Source organism: Equus quagga, chromosome 2 (genome assembly GCF_021613505.1).
Source record: "Equus quagga isolate Etosha38 chromosome 2, UCLA_HA_Equagga_1.0, whole genome shotgun sequence".
NCBI classification, from domain to species: domain Eukaryota; kingdom Metazoa; phylum Chordata; class Mammalia; order Perissodactyla; family Equidae; genus Equus; species Equus quagga.
Window position 1 is genome coordinate 91,761,757 of NC_060268.1, and position 16,262 is coordinate 91,778,018.

At 44.3% G+C, this 16,262-nt stretch overlaps 1 protein-coding gene across 1 annotated transcript in view; it reads left to right on the forward strand.

The window, feature by feature from the left end:
• The window catches only part of ABHD2 (abhydrolase domain containing 2, acylglycerol lipase), a 95,676-nt gene that overhangs the window by 46,745 nt on the left and 32,669 nt on the right, over window positions 1–16,262 (forward strand). Inside the window, exons 4-5 of the mRNA XM_046653722.1 lie at window positions 5,833–6,008; window positions 8,948–9,115. Of these exons, the coding sequence (XP_046509678.1) occupies window positions 5,833–6,008; window positions 8,948–9,115 (344 nt within the window). The remainder of the gene's footprint in view (window positions 1–5,832; window positions 6,009–8,947; window positions 9,116–16,262) is intronic.

Genomic DNA, 16,262 nt, shown 5'->3' on the forward strand with positions numbered 1-16,262 from the left:
CCTACTGTGTGCCAAGCCCTGTGCTAATTTGGTAGGGAGGTACTGGAGAGAATCACAGGTAGTAAGAGCTAAGTGTGGGTTCAGTAGCTATAAAGTGGTTTGATCTACAACCTAGGGACCCAGGTCCCATAAGGAAGAATTGGTCACTCACAGATTTAGGGTAAAGATGAGAATTAATCAACTCCTTTTTTTTCAATTCTCTTTTAAACAACCATCTGTTTTTGCTGATGTGAACTCCATCCGCCCCAAAGCAGTGCGTGTATGTGTGTGTAGGGATGTGGGTGGGAGGGAGGTCTGGATTTTCCCTTGTGGTCTTTCCCACTGGGCAGTTGTGTTAGTATAGCTAGATGTTGATTATAAATAGGTTCAGAAGTTAAGGACAGGCTGGCCTCTATGTTTGGTTGTGAGCTAGCTGCTTTCTTAGTAACAAGCATTTATGAACCACTGGCCACAGCATAACACTGGACAAAATGCCACAGAGATTGGTAAAGAAGTAGAAGACATCCCCTCTGCTTTCAGAAGGAAGTTAGGAGTAAAACATGCCCAGAGACTCCCAGAATAGCTAAAAAAAAAAAACTTAGAAGTGCATGCAAATTAGTGTAGTAAAAACCGAGTATTGAAACATGAAGCAAGTATAAAGTTTTACTGTAGGATGTAAATAACTGAATAATGGAGAGATATACCATGTTTTTAAATGGGACAAGTCAAAATTGTAAAGATGTCAATTCTCCCCATGGTAATATATAAGTCTGGAAAAAAATCCCAAAATTTTCCTAGAACAAGCTAATCCTGTGGTTCATCTGGAAAATCAAGTGCCAAATATCTACCAAGAAAATTTTGAAAAAGAAGAATAAAGGAAGTCTGTACTATCAACCCTCAAAATATTTCATAAAGCTATATTAATTAAAGCAGTGTCGTATTAGATAGATCGATGAACCAGAATAGAAAATACAGAAACAAATCTAAATTTGTAGTTGGGAACTTGGTTTATATTAAAAATGACAGTCGAGGACCAGCCCAGCGGTGTAGCGGTTAAGTTCGCACACTCTGCTTTGGCAGCCCTGGGTTCGCAGGTTCACATCTCTGGTGCAGACCTACACACCACTCATCAGCCATGCTGTGGTGGCGTCCCACACACACAGTAGAGGAACGTTGCCACAGATGTTAGCTCAGGGACAGTCCTCCTCACCAAGGGAAAGAAAAATGACCGTTGAAATCACTAGGGAAAGGATGGGCCAGTTACGGTGTAAGGACAGTTAGCTGTTAGGAAAAAATTAGATCTTTACTTTGCATCATTTACAAAAATAAGTGGATGTAAGAGTAATACATTTCTTTAAACTGTGGGAGTAATAGAAGGAAATATTGGGGAATATATTTATAATTAGGTGTCAGAATCGCTCTTTTTAAAACCAAATGCAAACACAAAGGTTTTAACAGCAAAAACTGAACAAAGTTAACCACAAAATATAAAAGTTCATAAGATAAAAGGTAAAACTAAAACATACAATAGACTGGGAGAAAACCTTTGCAACATATAATGTACAATGACTTAATGTAGGGGTGATGAAAATAATACCTACACATCAAAAGGAAAAAGAAAAAGATGATCGAAAAATGCACAAAGGATATGAACAGAAAATTCACAGAAAAGAAATACAAATGACCAATAAACATAGGAATCAGGGAAATGCAAATTCAGATAAGACACTTTTCTTTTTTTTTACCATAGATCGAATCAACATTAAGAACACAAGTTGAAATGAAATACCTGTCTTCTTGCCTATCAAAGCGGCCAAAATGTAAAAGATTGAGAACAACCAAATTACTGGTGAGGATGAGGAAGACGGGGACTTTCACGCATAATTGTCAGGAATGCAAACTGATCCATCTTTTGAGGGAGGCCATTGGGTGGCGCTGTAAAGTGTAAAATGCACCTAGCGCTCAGTACCGTTTCTCACCCTCTAGGCCCCTCCATGGTGCTTCTCCTCATTAGGCGGTCGGACCCCGGCCTCTTTTTTATTAGGTGCTCAACAACACGTATGTTATTCCTTGATACTTTATTTATTTGTTTATTTATTTTAAAAAGTATTTTATTGAGGTCACATTGGCTTATAACGTTGTAAATGTTATAACATGTCTATTTCAGGTGTACATCCTTGTGTATCAGTTTCTGGGTAGACTGCATGGTGCTCACCACCAATAGTCTAGTTTCCATCTGTCACCGTACGCATGCGCCCCCGTACGCCTTTCACCCTCCCCCCACGCCCTTTCCCTCGTAACCACTAATCTGTTCTCCTTATCTATGTGTCTGTTTGTCTTCTACGTATGCTCATACGGTATTTGTCTTTCTCTGCCTGACTTAGTTTGCTTAGCACAGTGCCCTTGAGCCCTGCCCTCCTTGCAGCGTGGTGCCAGGCTTCCAAGGAGGTACAAGCAGAAGCTGCTAGGCCTCTGACAGCAGCATCTCTTAAGTGTTTATGTGTTTATTTAAATTTCAAAATATTCTCTTGTTTTGTTCCATATTTCCTCCCTGACGTAGACCATGTGACTAGGCACCTATTCTGGTTTTCTGTTTTTTAATTTTTTTCCTGGGACCCGTGGATAAGTCATATAAAGAAACAAAAACACACAGTAAAATGCCATCACAGTAAATGCTATCCCAAAATTCAATTCTGTAAACCCTAGTGTGGTGTTATTGTGAAGTTAATTAAAAAGTGTTTTATCAGTAGGTGGTATTGTCATAAAATTAAAGATTATGAAACTTCCAATGTGTACAATTGACCTTACTTTGAGCTGAGAAAGTCCCAAATGATCCTGAGACGGTCGCTTATTCACACACACACACATAAGCACACATGCACACACAAGCACCCCTTGAGAACTGTGTCCCAGCCTAGTCTGAAAAGGTGCTGGGTAGCTGGATAGAGGACACCAGCCAAACACCAATCATATTACAGCCGAATTCACATTATTATGGTGCATATGATTTTTTTTTTTTTTCCTGAGGAAGATTTTGCCCTCAGCTAACATCTGTTGCCTATCTTCCTCTTTTTGCTTAAGGAAGATTGTCCCCGAGCTAACATCTGTGCCAGTCTTCCTCTATTTTGTATGTTGGTCCCTGCTACAGCATAGCCGCCGACAAGCAGTGTAGGTCCGCGCCTGGGAACCAAACCTGGGGCCACCGTAGTGGAGTGCACTGAACTTAACCACTAGGCCATGGGGCCGGCCCCTGCATATGATTCTTTAAGTATATGTTTGTCTTTTCAGATTTACTAAGTGGGTTTGTATTCTGTTCATCAGCAAGTCCTCCCTACATGCTTAGTGTGTGTTGAGTGCCCTGGGGAGTGACACAAAGGAGAACATGCTGGCTCCTGCAGGTGGTGGGGAGGAGTATGCTTGAAAAGAGCACAGAAATTAGTCAAGCTCGGGGGTGCTAGGACAGAGCTATGTCAAGGGTGCTTGGCCGGGGGGCACAGAGAAGGGGCAGCTCCTCCAGGAACCTGATTGGAAGTGAGTCTTGAAAGACAAGTATTAGCTGGTCAGGAGAAAAACCGGGTGTGAAAGGAGAGAAGGAAAGCATTCCAGGCAGAAGAAACAGCTTGAGAAGAACAGCTCAGCACAAGGGGTGCCTGTTTGGGGTGGAGCCAGGCTGGTGGTTCAGGTTTTTTGGAGTTTAAGCAGAAAGAGGGAAGCAGGCACCAGGGCATGGTGGGTTTTCTGGGCCAAGCTAGGACCCATGCTGTGGAGGGCCGTGGTCGGCTCTGTGTATTTACAGTCAGGCACATCGTGAGGATGTTTCGGTCAAGGATGGACCTCATGTACGACAATGGTCCCATAGGATTAGTACCATAGAGCCTAGGTGTGTAGTGGGCTATACCATCTCGGGTTGTATAGGTACACTCTGTGATGTTTGCACAATGGTGAAATCACCTAATGACGCATTTCTCAGAACTTATCCCTGTCATTAAGTGATACATGACGGTACTTATCCCTCCAGTGGCCAGGAGGACACTGGAGTAGGTGACTCAAGGCTGGGAGGCCACTTGGAGGGCTATTGCCAAGATTCAGAGGGCGTGTCGTGACCTTCACTCAGGAGCATGGCCTCAGGACGATCATGTGTGTCATTGTTATATGGGAAATCTGTGCATAGCCAAAAAGAAATTTTATTTCATTTGTCCTATTTTCTAAGATTACATTGTATTCTAAACAAGATCAGAAGATAGGCATATGAAATTTAACCCGTTCTTCTGAAATTTTTTTACCTTAGCACATTTCTATTTTTAATTTATATTATAAACAAAACTTTCTTCAAACTTTCCTCCAGGAATGATGAGGAGTTTGGTTTCTTGGGTCACTCCCCTCCCTCTATGCACAATTTATTGTCCAACTTGGTAGTCTGAAACCCTTTATAAATTCTATCTAAATCTTATGTAGTAGTCACTTGTCCAATTGACGTTATTTTTATGTTTGGTTTTTGTTGCTGTCATAATCCACTCTTATAAATATAATCCACCTCTTATAAATCCACCTCTTATAAATGTCGTCGTCTGCTTTCTAAAGGCCAAGGCCTCAGCACTGAGACTGGTGCCTGTGGTGTGATGCTGGCAAGTGGCTTCAGGTCCTTAGGTCTCTGCCCTCTCCTCCCCGCCCCCAAAGGGGAGGCTTGTCTGGAAACTGGCTTGCTTAATGTGATAGCTTCACTTCACGTAAATGTGTGTAGATTCAATGTATTATATATTTAAAAAAGAGTAAATCTGGTTTAATTTAAAAAGGGGCTTCTCGGATCAGGTGGTTTGATAGAAATGATAGGCATGAAATGGCAAATAGATTAAGGGAGACTCTTAATAAAACGCTCACCACTGTGATACAATACAGAGATGAAGGGTTGATGTCATTACCATTTTATATTCTATGACTCTAGTTTATAGAGCACACAGACCCTGGCCAACCGTCGAGCTCGGGCTCAAAGCCGAGGAAGAGAAACCAACGGCAGTTGCAGTCAGTGAGCTCGTCTTGCACTGTGGTTGTGAACTGTTATCATTTCTTAATTGTCACTTGGAGCGCCTCGTTTTCCCGGTAATTCACTGGTCTGTGATTTTTGCACTTCCTACCAAGGAGCAGAGTCTCTCCATGTTTTCACAAAGGACAGTTGTCAGGGTGGCATCGTGCCTTGCTTAAGCCAACAAGCCTTTATCCCTCATTAATCCAGCAAATATTTACACTGCCCTGCCCTCCCGGCTCTTTTTCTGGGGCATACCGTGCCCCCCCCCCACATAGAAACACACATGCACAAGGCGCCTATGGGCTCTTGGAAGAGTTTCCAGGGCTTCCCAGTGTGACAGAGACCAGCAGGTTTGCTGATGGAGTAAGCCCTGCGTGGTGGCCTGCCTTGTTAGCGGAAGGGGCCAAGGGAGCGTTCAGCGAGCGTGGGTGCTGTGCTGGCTGTTTCAGATACATTCGCTCCTCTGGTGATGAGACTGACCCCGTCGATTAGCATGTGTTCAAGATGTATTACTTGCTTTCTTTTTACTCTGCATTCTGGAAATAACCCTTGTTGAATTACTCAACACACTAAATTTGAAGTCCTGTCTATATAAGGATGGCCTGATTGATTTCTAAAGCTAATCTGATGCAGGATGTATTAACAAACGGAAGAAGGGAGTAAATCATGGCATGGATGTAAAGTTAAGAAAAAATTTCATATTTATGCTTAGTGTATAGAATTTGCCAGGAAAAAACTTAAATAGGTTGAAAGACTTTTGCTCCAAGGTTTTGCAGAGCGTCAGTCAATGAACGTGGAGAAGATTGACATCCCCTCTCCTTCTTTCTTAGGTACATTCCACCTTTGATCTGGGGGAAGAGTGGACACATCCAAACAGCCTTGTATGGGAAGATGGGAAGGGTAAGGTCGCCACACCCGTACGGACACCGGAAGTTCATCACCATGTCTGACGGGGCCACTTCGACCTTCGACCTCTTCGAGCCCTTGGCTGAGCATTGTGTTGGAGGTGAGCTTGCTGGGGTCGTCTGACCTGGCCGTCACTCAGAGAAGGAGCAGACGTCAGGGAGGGAGCACGGTGTACACGCTCGGGCCACTGCTACACGCCATCGCACCCAGGGGCGGGTGGGGAGTCTGCAGAGATACATCATTTAGGAGCAGCCATCAGGGACTGGCTTCAGATCCGCCTGCCCGTCCCCTCATGGAGCTCCGTGGAAAGCGTTGTTGAGTACGGTTTTTCAATCCTCTTGTGAATGACAGAAGCTTGGTGTAAGGGGAGGACCGAGAACTCGGAGCCCAGGCCCCCAGGCCCAGCCCTCTGGTTTGGTGACAGCAACAGAAACCAGACTGTTCTAAGTGCTTTGTAGGTACCATTATCTCATTTAATCCTCACAACAACCGTGAGGGGTCCGAGCCTTGTTACCTACTTTGCTGCTGAGGAAGCTGAACCTTCACGATGCAGTGTAAGCCAGCTTTAATGCCGGATGCAGCAGGTAACAGAGGCTCTCAGGTACCCCTGCTTAGGTTCCGTGGACAAGAAGATGCATTAGGGTCGGACTTATGCAGGGGTCCGGGACACCCGCTTCTCAGAAATAACTCCAATTTTCACTGCTGCTGGAACTTGGCCCTGCGCCGTCCAGCCTGCACAGTAAACGCTCATAAAGTGCTTCCTGATGAGGACTTTGAGGAAGCGGGGTTAGATGGCACCGACCTTTTAAATGCTGTTCCTGCTGGAAGAGAATGTGTCTTTTGAGTTCTGTAGGATGCGAAGGCACCTAGTTTTTTATAGGAAGTCAGTAAATATTTATGGGTAAATTCTAGTAATTATGTTATAACTCTCAATTATTTAAAGTAACTAGAACTGCTGAGTAGGTAGAGAGGAATGTTTAATTTATGTTCCCTGTGTCTGGAATGCTTGTCCCCAGGCCTTCCCATGGCTGCCTCCTTCATGTCATTGAGGTCTCAGCTCAGACGTCACCTCCCCAGGGGGACACGGTCCCTGCCTCCCTAACCAGGGTTTCCTTTCCAGTAAATCCATCATGCCTTCCTGCTTGCGTTCTCACGGTACCTGCCACTCTCTACCCTCCTTTGGGTGGTTGTTTATTATCTGTCTGCTAGAATGTAAGAACCCCCGAGCCCAGACCCATCGGCTCCCAATGAGCAGTCACAGAAGGAATGAAGAAACGAATAGGTTAGGAGCTCACATGGTGTTTACAAGTCTTGTAGCTGATCTTTCAAATATTTATTTCTCTACCATACCCAGTTAAATATTTTTCTCTTGTTTCCAAAGCTTTTCCTTCTTCTACCACGAAAGCACTAAATTCCATTTCATCAGTCTGCTCTTTCTACCAGGACAGAGGTGGGAAGTTGAAAAGGGCAAACCTCTGATTCTTTGTTGTACTCGTTCCTGTCTTTCTGTCGTCCCCGTCGCCAGACAGAACTGATGAAGGTGGTTCTGGAGAAGGCAGTATTTGCATCCAAGAAATGCTCTCAGAAAAGCAGCCCTTTTTCCCTATTATGATGTTTTTCTGACTACAAAAGGAACAAATACTCAATGTAGAAAATTTAGATAATACAGAAACATTTTAAGATGTTAAACATTTAAAATGTTAACCTTTTATTCCATTTACTTCTAGTTCTATGCATAGTTTTTCCAAAATTTGAGTTATTATACATTATATTATAAATATTTTTCCACGTCCTTAAAAGTCTAAAAGTCTTCAAAAACAGAATTTTAATGATTGTTTAATATTCTACAACACAGCCGTACCATAATTTAATCATTCTTCTCTTCTTGGGCATTTACCTTGTTTATAGTTTTGTTACTATAAATAACTAATGAGCATCCTCAGTCATAAAATCTGAGTCAAGATTCTAAGAATTAGAATTGCTAAGTCAATGTTAATAAAATGTTTAAGGTTTTTTATGCATGTTGCATAAGAATTTTTAAATTGCTTTATCTTAACTTTTGGAGGGAAAATTTATGATACGATTTAATAACCTAAACACCACTTTTCTCTTAAAGAAAAATATGTATTCATATTTTCAAGTATGTCATTCACACTCATGATAGAAAATTCAAAAGGTACTAAAGGAGATACAGTGCAAACAGAAGTGTCTCTCTCACTCTACTCCCCAGTGGTACCCACCCTTAGGTTCTTACATTGATTTCAGAGCTAGGGAATACATGTATAAACGCAAATGTCTTTTTTTCATCTACACCAATGGCAGCGTATCATAACCCTTTTCTGCAACTTGCTTTTTTCCACTTAATACATATTGTACAGCTTGCCATGTCAGTGTATATAAAGATGTCTCATCATTTTTAAGGGCTACATAATATTTCATCACTTGGATGTGCAATAGTTTATTTAACTAGACCCCTATTTCTGGACAGGTAGATTATGTTCACTCTTTTGCCATTATAGTCTATACTGTATATATATAGTTTTGCAAATGAACAAGTATATCTCTAGGATAAATACCGGAAAGTGAAATTACTAGATCAGAGAGATCTATGCAAACACTACTTTTTATTTTTCCATTCATTCATTCATTCATACAGAATTTCATATAGAAGAGTAATGTTCAGAAACCTGTATAGCAATTCCACAGAGTAATTTTATATCTGTTGAATCTAATAATAAAAAGTGAAATCGATAGTTTTGTTTCATTTTTCTTGTAATTAATTTTTATTGTACTTTTCAAAAATGTCTGTCCATGATGGATTGAAAATTTTAAAAACCGACTCTTCACTATAAGTAGTTGGAGAAGCACTGATGTAGACAGCTCCAGCTGGAAGAGAAAGATATTCTTCCCCAAAGAATTGAGCGAAAAGATGGATGTTAAATTCCCCCCCACCATTTTCTAAGCCAGCAGAGTATAATTGTGTCCATTTACATGTCACTCTTTATTGGATGTGTCGGTATCTCTTTCTCTACCCTGTAGATGATGTCACCATGGTCATCTGTCCTGGAATTGCCAATCACAGCGAGAAGCAGTACATCCGAACCTTTGTCGACTACGCCCAGAAAAATGGCTACCGGTGCGCCGTGCTGAACCACCTGGGCGCCCTGCCCAACATTGAACTGACCTCTCCACGCATGTTCACCTACGGTAAGTAAGCATGGGATGTGGCCAAGTGGAGTCCCAGCTTTTTCTGTTCTCGCTGCAAGTGCACTGCCCTTTCTGCTTCTGCCTTAGTTTTCTAAGTTTAGAATTTATACCCATCTGCAGGAGATGGTGGGGCACACAGTTACAACAGCAGCCGACTGTCCTGGGCATTTATGATGGCATGCCTCACATCAGCCTTTCACATGGGCACTGTAACCACCCCATCTTGTTCCATCTCATAGAGGCGGAAACTGTGGCTCACAGGGACGGTCTTACCCACGGTCGCCTGGCTGTTAAGTGTCAGAGCAGGGCTGGGAGCCAGGTAGATTGGGTAGCTGATGCCCTTCACCACTATGCCATCCTGACTCATTCCTCAGGACTCTTGTGACTGGCAAGCAAGGGTTGTGACGAGGTGGGGGAATGTCTGTGGGAAGGGAATCTGGCACACGAACCACTCATTGGATTTCAAGTTCCTTGAGAACAGGAAGTGAATCTCAGACAAATGCTTCTTGCCATTCATGGAAGTCCTGTGTTAGCTAAGGCTCTGTCTTCTGGACCGCTCCTTCTCAATTCTTCCTTAACTCCCCCTTCAGATTATTCATGCACACTAAATAATAAACACACAAAATATGTGTCTGTATATATACAAACATTTGGAATGTTTATAACCCAATAAATTATAATGTGTATTCATGGGAAACAACTGAAAATTAGATCTATAATCTCACCATAACTATAATTTATTTCTATTTCTTCATCCTCCCATTTGATCTTTATCTATGTGCACATAGTTTCTTTTTAGGTGCAGTCGTAGTGTGTTTATCTTTGGTGACTTATTTAAATAACTTTATATTCACTAACATAAAGATGCATGGACATTATATTTAATCTTTCTTAGGAGCCACATTGCTATTATTACTATTGCTATTAAACTGTGTTGTAGCTTGTTTAACCATTCCACTTTGTACGCCATTTAGGTTATTTAAAGTTTCTCAGCATTTTCAATAACAATGCTATAAATAACTCTACATGGAATTTTTTCCTCTCTTTAATGACTTCTTTGGAGTGAATTTCCAGGAGCAGAATTTCGAAGCTGACATTTTTTTATGCGTATTTGTACATAATGTCCGGTTGTCCTCCAGCAAGGTTGTTGCAGTTTCTGCTGTCACTGGAGACGTGTAAGGGTGAGGAGGGAGGGCCGTGGGTGGGAAGCGTGAGCAGGTGTGCCTGCTCTGTGCCAGGCTGCGTGCTCCGCAGCCCGCTCCTCCTCTGCGCTCACTCCCACACCCAAAGACACCCATTTTACAGACTATTCAGTTCAACAGTGTGGTCAGTGGCTTGAAGATACGGGTAAAGGTCCAGATTTACAGATAACACAGGCAGAGATTAGTGAGTGTGTGGAGACAGGTTTGGGTCCAAAAGGCAGAAACAGGAAAAAGCTAACAAAAATGAAAGTAATGGGGAATGATTATAAGGTCTTGTCCGTGGATATAAAAGTCTGTCTGTACAAGAAGAGAATGCTGAGGCCTGGCTTGGCCGCAGGGCCCAGAACAGACACTTGGGACTACTAACAGCATGGTGTGCCAACAACAAGACGAGAGATGCTGGTGAGGGCACTTGAAGTGCGCCCGACAGGGCTGGTGTCTCACACAGACATAATGCCTTTAATCTCCACAGCAGCCGCGAGACAGTACAATTCTGATGGGAAAAAACGAGGCACAGAGATGTTGAGTGACCTGGGCAAGACGTAGAGTAGAAGAAGTAAGTAGACGTGGAAGAGCTGAGGAAGTAGAAAAGCTGAGACACGAGCCTGGATGTGGCTCCCCAGCCTCCAGACCCGCAGTAGAAGAGCTGGTTCTGTGTGGTCCCACCCCGACCCCCGGCGCTGTGCTCGGGCTGCCGGGAAAGGAGACGAGATTGGGCGGCCTTCACACACGAGTCGGGGAGTCTAGTGGCTGAAGGAGCAGAGAAGAGCAAGCTCAATGTGGGACGTGGTCACAGAGCATACCGCGGCCCTGCCACTGACGGCTGTGTGGTCTTGAGCAGTTTGCTTAACCTTGGTTCCAGATTCTTCAACTGCAACATAGGGGTTGTAATTTTACAATTAAACGTGGGTTACTAGGGACTTAGCAGACAGTTGAGTGCCTAACATACAGTAACCATTTATTAAATGTTTGGTTTATTCTCGTTCAAATACGTGAAGATCTGTTAATGGTAGTGAGGGATTAGCCAGGCTCTGTGTGGCCCAGATTAGTAAAATGTGTTCTGCAGAGGAAGATGGGAATATCCATAAATAATTACGATACGGTGTGATGAGTGGGGGTCTGGCAAGCGTGCGGCAGCAGCATGGAAAAAGCAGCCTGTCTCCATAGGCAAGGAGTTGTGTTGCAAAAGGAAGGATTCTTCCAGGAAGAGCATTAGTTCTGGGTCCCCCAGGGGAGGATGGGTTGGAGCTCCCAAACAGAGAGGAGTGGGCTGTGGGGAAAAGCATCCTGCACAGCTGCCTTTTAAGTGGGTGTCTGGGCTGGTGAGCAGATTCTGAGTGAGGAAAATCCATGGGGCGAGGCGAATCCATCTAGAGAGAGCCCAGCTCCCAAGTTTTTCAAAGGAATTTAAGTGTTCCCTTTTATTTGTGGTTGTTACGGTTTGTTTCCTCAGAATTTTGGAAGTGGATTCCCATAGTTGTTAGACTTTAGTATTTCTCCAGAAAGACAGGTGACCCGGAAGAGATGGGTGACTTTTCGAGCTGTGGTATTTGGTCTTTTTGTTTATCATTACATCTTTTAACTGTTGAAGCGCATTTTTAAACCGTTGGGTGATAAGGTCAAACAGATGTGAGCTTAAAAAGATCGAAAATCCAGAATTCAGACACTTTGTTGAAATCCGAACTAACACATCTTTGGTATCTTCAAAATAGCTAGAGACAGCGTTAGTGTTTCCTTAGATGCTACTGATGTGACTTTAGTTTAAAACAATGTGTTTTTAATAAATGTTTCCCTGGACTGGTGAATAAGGAGCAGTCCTTCAACAAAGATGGCCTAGTACCTTAGGGCACAGCCCATCTTTATTTCTCTTGACTGGTAAACTGAGGCAGCTCGACAGTCAACATGCTAGAATTGAAAACCTTCAGCACAGTTAATCATGTGTTGAATTCTTAAGTGTCTAGCTGTCTGTTTATGGGCTTTCTATACTTAAGTACGAATATATTTGTTGACTTTTGTTTCTATACCTGGTATTATTATTGATTTATAATGATTGCTGCTTTGTGATATGGCCCAGTGTCTCCTAGAATTAACCCTGGCTCGTTGCTTCTTCAGAGTGTGCTTTTGTCTCCTTGCCTATTTATTTTTTTCAGTTGAATCTTAGAATTATTTTGTCAAGTTCTGCGTTGAATTTCTCTCAGTCAAGATGGACTAGGTTATGCTGCAGGAACAAACAACCCCAAATCTCAGTGGTTTAAAAGCAAAGGTTTATTTCTCCCTCACTCTACACATCCATCATGGTTGGCTGGGGGTTCCATGTCCCCACCGTCACCGTCCTCACTTAAGGACCCACGCCAATGGAGCAGCCACCAGCTGGAATGTTACCCACGTCACAGAAAGTGGAAAGAATGTGGCTCTTGAACCTTCTGCCTGGAAATGATGGAGGTCACTCCTGGTCGTGATTTACTGCCAAAGCACGTTACACGGCCAAGCCCGGCTTCGGTGGGGTGAAGGAGAAGCGTCCTCCCCAGGGAGGGAAAGTAGATATTGGTGAACGCTAGCACAATGCATCACCATCTTTGAATAGGAGTTTTAATGTAGAAATTAGCTTGGAACAGTTTATTTTTATAGTGTTTACTTTTTTCCTGCAGGACATACAGTCTGTTCCTTCAGGTCGTCCTTAGTTTCTCCCATAAAGAACTTCTAGTTCTTTTGTGTAGTTCAGTGGTTATCAACATTAGCATTCCCCCTGGTGCTTCTAAAAGATACTGATGCCCAGGGCCCAGCCCCTGGGGAGTCTAAAGCACCCCCAGGGTTGAGAGCCTCAGATGCAGGTCTTACACATTCCTTGTTTCCTCTTCAGTTTCTGAAAAACTTTTTATTATAGAAATGTTCAAAATATATGCAAGTCGAGAGAACAGTAAAACAAACTTAGAATAAACCCTGTGTACCCATCTCTCAACCTCGACAGTTACTCAGCTTGTGGCCAATCTTGTTTCATCTGCAAACCACCCCCTTCCTCTCTCCCCTTTCAAAGATGATTTTGGAGCAAGTCCCAGACAGCCTGTCATTTCATCTGTGGTATTTTAGTGCGTAAGGCTAAGATACAGGGATTCTCTGTAAACTGTTTTAGTTTGCTAAACAGAATACCGCAGTCTGGGGGGCTTAAACTACAGACATGATTTTCCCACGGTTCTGGAGGGTGGAGGTCCAAGTTCACGGCGTGAGCGGGGTTGGTTTCTTCTGAGGCCTCTCTCTTGGCTTGTGGATGGCCATCTCCTCCGTGTCTTCAAAGAGTGGTCGTCTCTCTGTGCGTCCATGTCTGTGTGTCTCTCTCTCTGTGTCCTGATCTCTTCTGCTTGTAAGGACACAAGTCATGTTGGATTAGGGCCCACCCTAATGACCCCATTTTAACTTAATTACCTCTTTAAAGGCCCTTTCTTCAAATTCAGTCACATTCTGTGGTACTGGGTGTTAGGACTTCAATATATGAATTTCAGGAGGACACGATTCAGCCCATAACATAAACATAAGCACAATACCATCATCACACCTAAAACACTTAACAGTACTACTTAGTACCATTCAGTTTCCCCAACTGACTTCTTTGTTTTCCTTTTTTTTTTTTTTTTTGGTGAGGAAGATTGGCCCTGAGCTAACATCTGTGCCAGTCCTCCTCTGTTTTCTTTGTGGGCCGCTACCACAGCATGGCTTGATGAGTGGTGTGTAGGTCCGTGCCTGGGGTGAACCCTGGGCTGCCAAAGCAGAGTACACTAACTTAGCTACTACAACACCAGGCCAGCCCGTTTTTCCTTTTTAATTACAGTTTGCTCAGTTCAGGATCTAAATCAGGTCCATATATTGCAGTTGGGGGATAGGTTTCTTAAGCCCCCTTTAGATCTTTTCCCTTCACTTTTAATAGGCCCCCAACTAAGTCGGCCTCCTCCGAGGGGTGCCTGGATGTGACATTAAGGGGGCTCTAGATCCCCAGGGCATGCCATAGCACACCTGGGGCGTGTTTGAGCACCAGGCACTGGCCTGAGGGGCCTGCTAATCCTAGGTCTGCCCAGTTTCTGTCTGGAAGGCCTCCTCTGGTCTTCACTTGGTTTCTCCTCATCATTTGGGTCTTGAGCATGACGTCACCTTCCCAGAGAGCCCTTCCTCGACCCCCCATCCCCTAGCCGCTCTCTGTCTAATCCCCCTCTTTATGTTCTTCAAGGTACTTATGATTTGATGAAATGCTGTATTTGTTCACGTGCTTATTACCTGTCTCTCCATCCCAAAAGCCCACTCCACAAGAGCGAGTGGTCTTTGTGCCGCCTGCTGTAGCTCCCCAGTGCCTGGAATCCTGCTTGGCCCAGAGAAGGTGCTCACCCCATCAGGGTGACTGAATGAGGACCCAGGGGAGGGTGTGAAATGCCAGGCTGTGCATGTAAGGTGACATTTTGCACACCCGCGCGTCTCACACAGGCGTGCCTTACGGCTATGCGAGCCTTGCGTCGTGCACGCCGCATCGCCCTTGAGCAGATGCCAGGCCTTCCAGTCGCTGTGAGTACCCCCCTGGCCTTTGGAAACTGATCTTGACCAGAGGAAAACTAAAGAGGGTGTTAACACGAAGCCCTACGTTCTTCTTTGCCTGTAGGCACCCGCCTCAGATCTCTCTTTCTGAGAAAATTGTAAAAGAAGTTTTCCCACTTCTCAGACTAACTCTGTTTCAACCCACATCAGCACTAATCTGTTGTTATTGGACATCTTTGCTGATGTGATTAGAAATTGTTGAAAACAGATCTCTCTTGAGCAGAAGAATTTCCTGAGTGGATAATTATGCAGTCTTGTGACTTAGAATCCTTTGTGCTTCCTTGGAAAGATAAACTCATTCAGGACGATCCTGCTTGGCCGCAGGTGTCATTTATCTCCCGCAGACGAGGGCCAGGCGCGCCCCACGTGTTTGCGGGCCTGTCTTCACTTGGTCCCCGCCGCTGCGTGGGAGGGGCTGTTAGTGTCCCCCTCACAGGCTTAGGGAGGTTAAGCGCCCTGCCCGGGGTCACGCAACTAGTAAGTGGCAGAAGCAGCATTCAAACTGATTCTTAACCCCAACTCAATACGGCCGCTGTTGTAGTGTTCGTTTCCTGTTGAGGATATTGTGCATTAGGACACAGAAGGGCAGGGAGATATTTGAGCATTTTAGATTTTTCCCCGCTTCGGTGGCAGTGCTCATTACTGCTTTTGTGAGTAGCTATGGCTTAGCTCGCGTTGGTTGTGTGCCAGGCTCTGTTCTAAGTTCTTTGTAGGATTGTTAAGTCAGCCATCCCCTTTGACAGCTGAGGCCCAGCAAGGTTGAATGACTTGCTCCCGGTTCCAAAGCTGATGAGTGGGCGCTCCGGTTTCCTGCCCAGCAGCCTAGTCCTGGAGACCGTGCTCTTGGACACCAGGCTCCATCGCCTTCCCGTCTAGGAGGGCGCGTCCTGCCGATGCTTCTCAGGAGTGAGGAAGTAGTTCCCAGTCAGACACATTTTAGGTTTAAGGCAAAAGAGCAACCAGAAACTCCTCAGAGCCACAGAAATAGGCCTGGCGAGTTTGGGCTCTGGTTTTTGTTCATCCCACATCCTGCAGGCCTTCCTGGGGCCAGGCCCTGTGGTGAGAATGCAGTGGGCATCCTGAAGCTCCAGTCTGGTGAGGAGCAGCCCACCATCCAGGGAGGAGTGGGGGAGCAGTCCGCGTCCGTCCGAACCTGTTGGCTGGGTTTGTCCAAAATGAGTGTTTACCAACAGCAACCTTTCCAAGGACAGGGACCAGGTTTTAGTTTTCAATTTTTACGTTATTTTTTGTTAATCTCCTGCGTCTAGTCTATCACTTTGGGAGAGAAGCTCATGAAATGCCTGCCTGAGGAAAAGCCTGTGTTTTAGAGTCCAGCAGATGGGACTCTGCAGGCCTGGTTCACAAAGGGT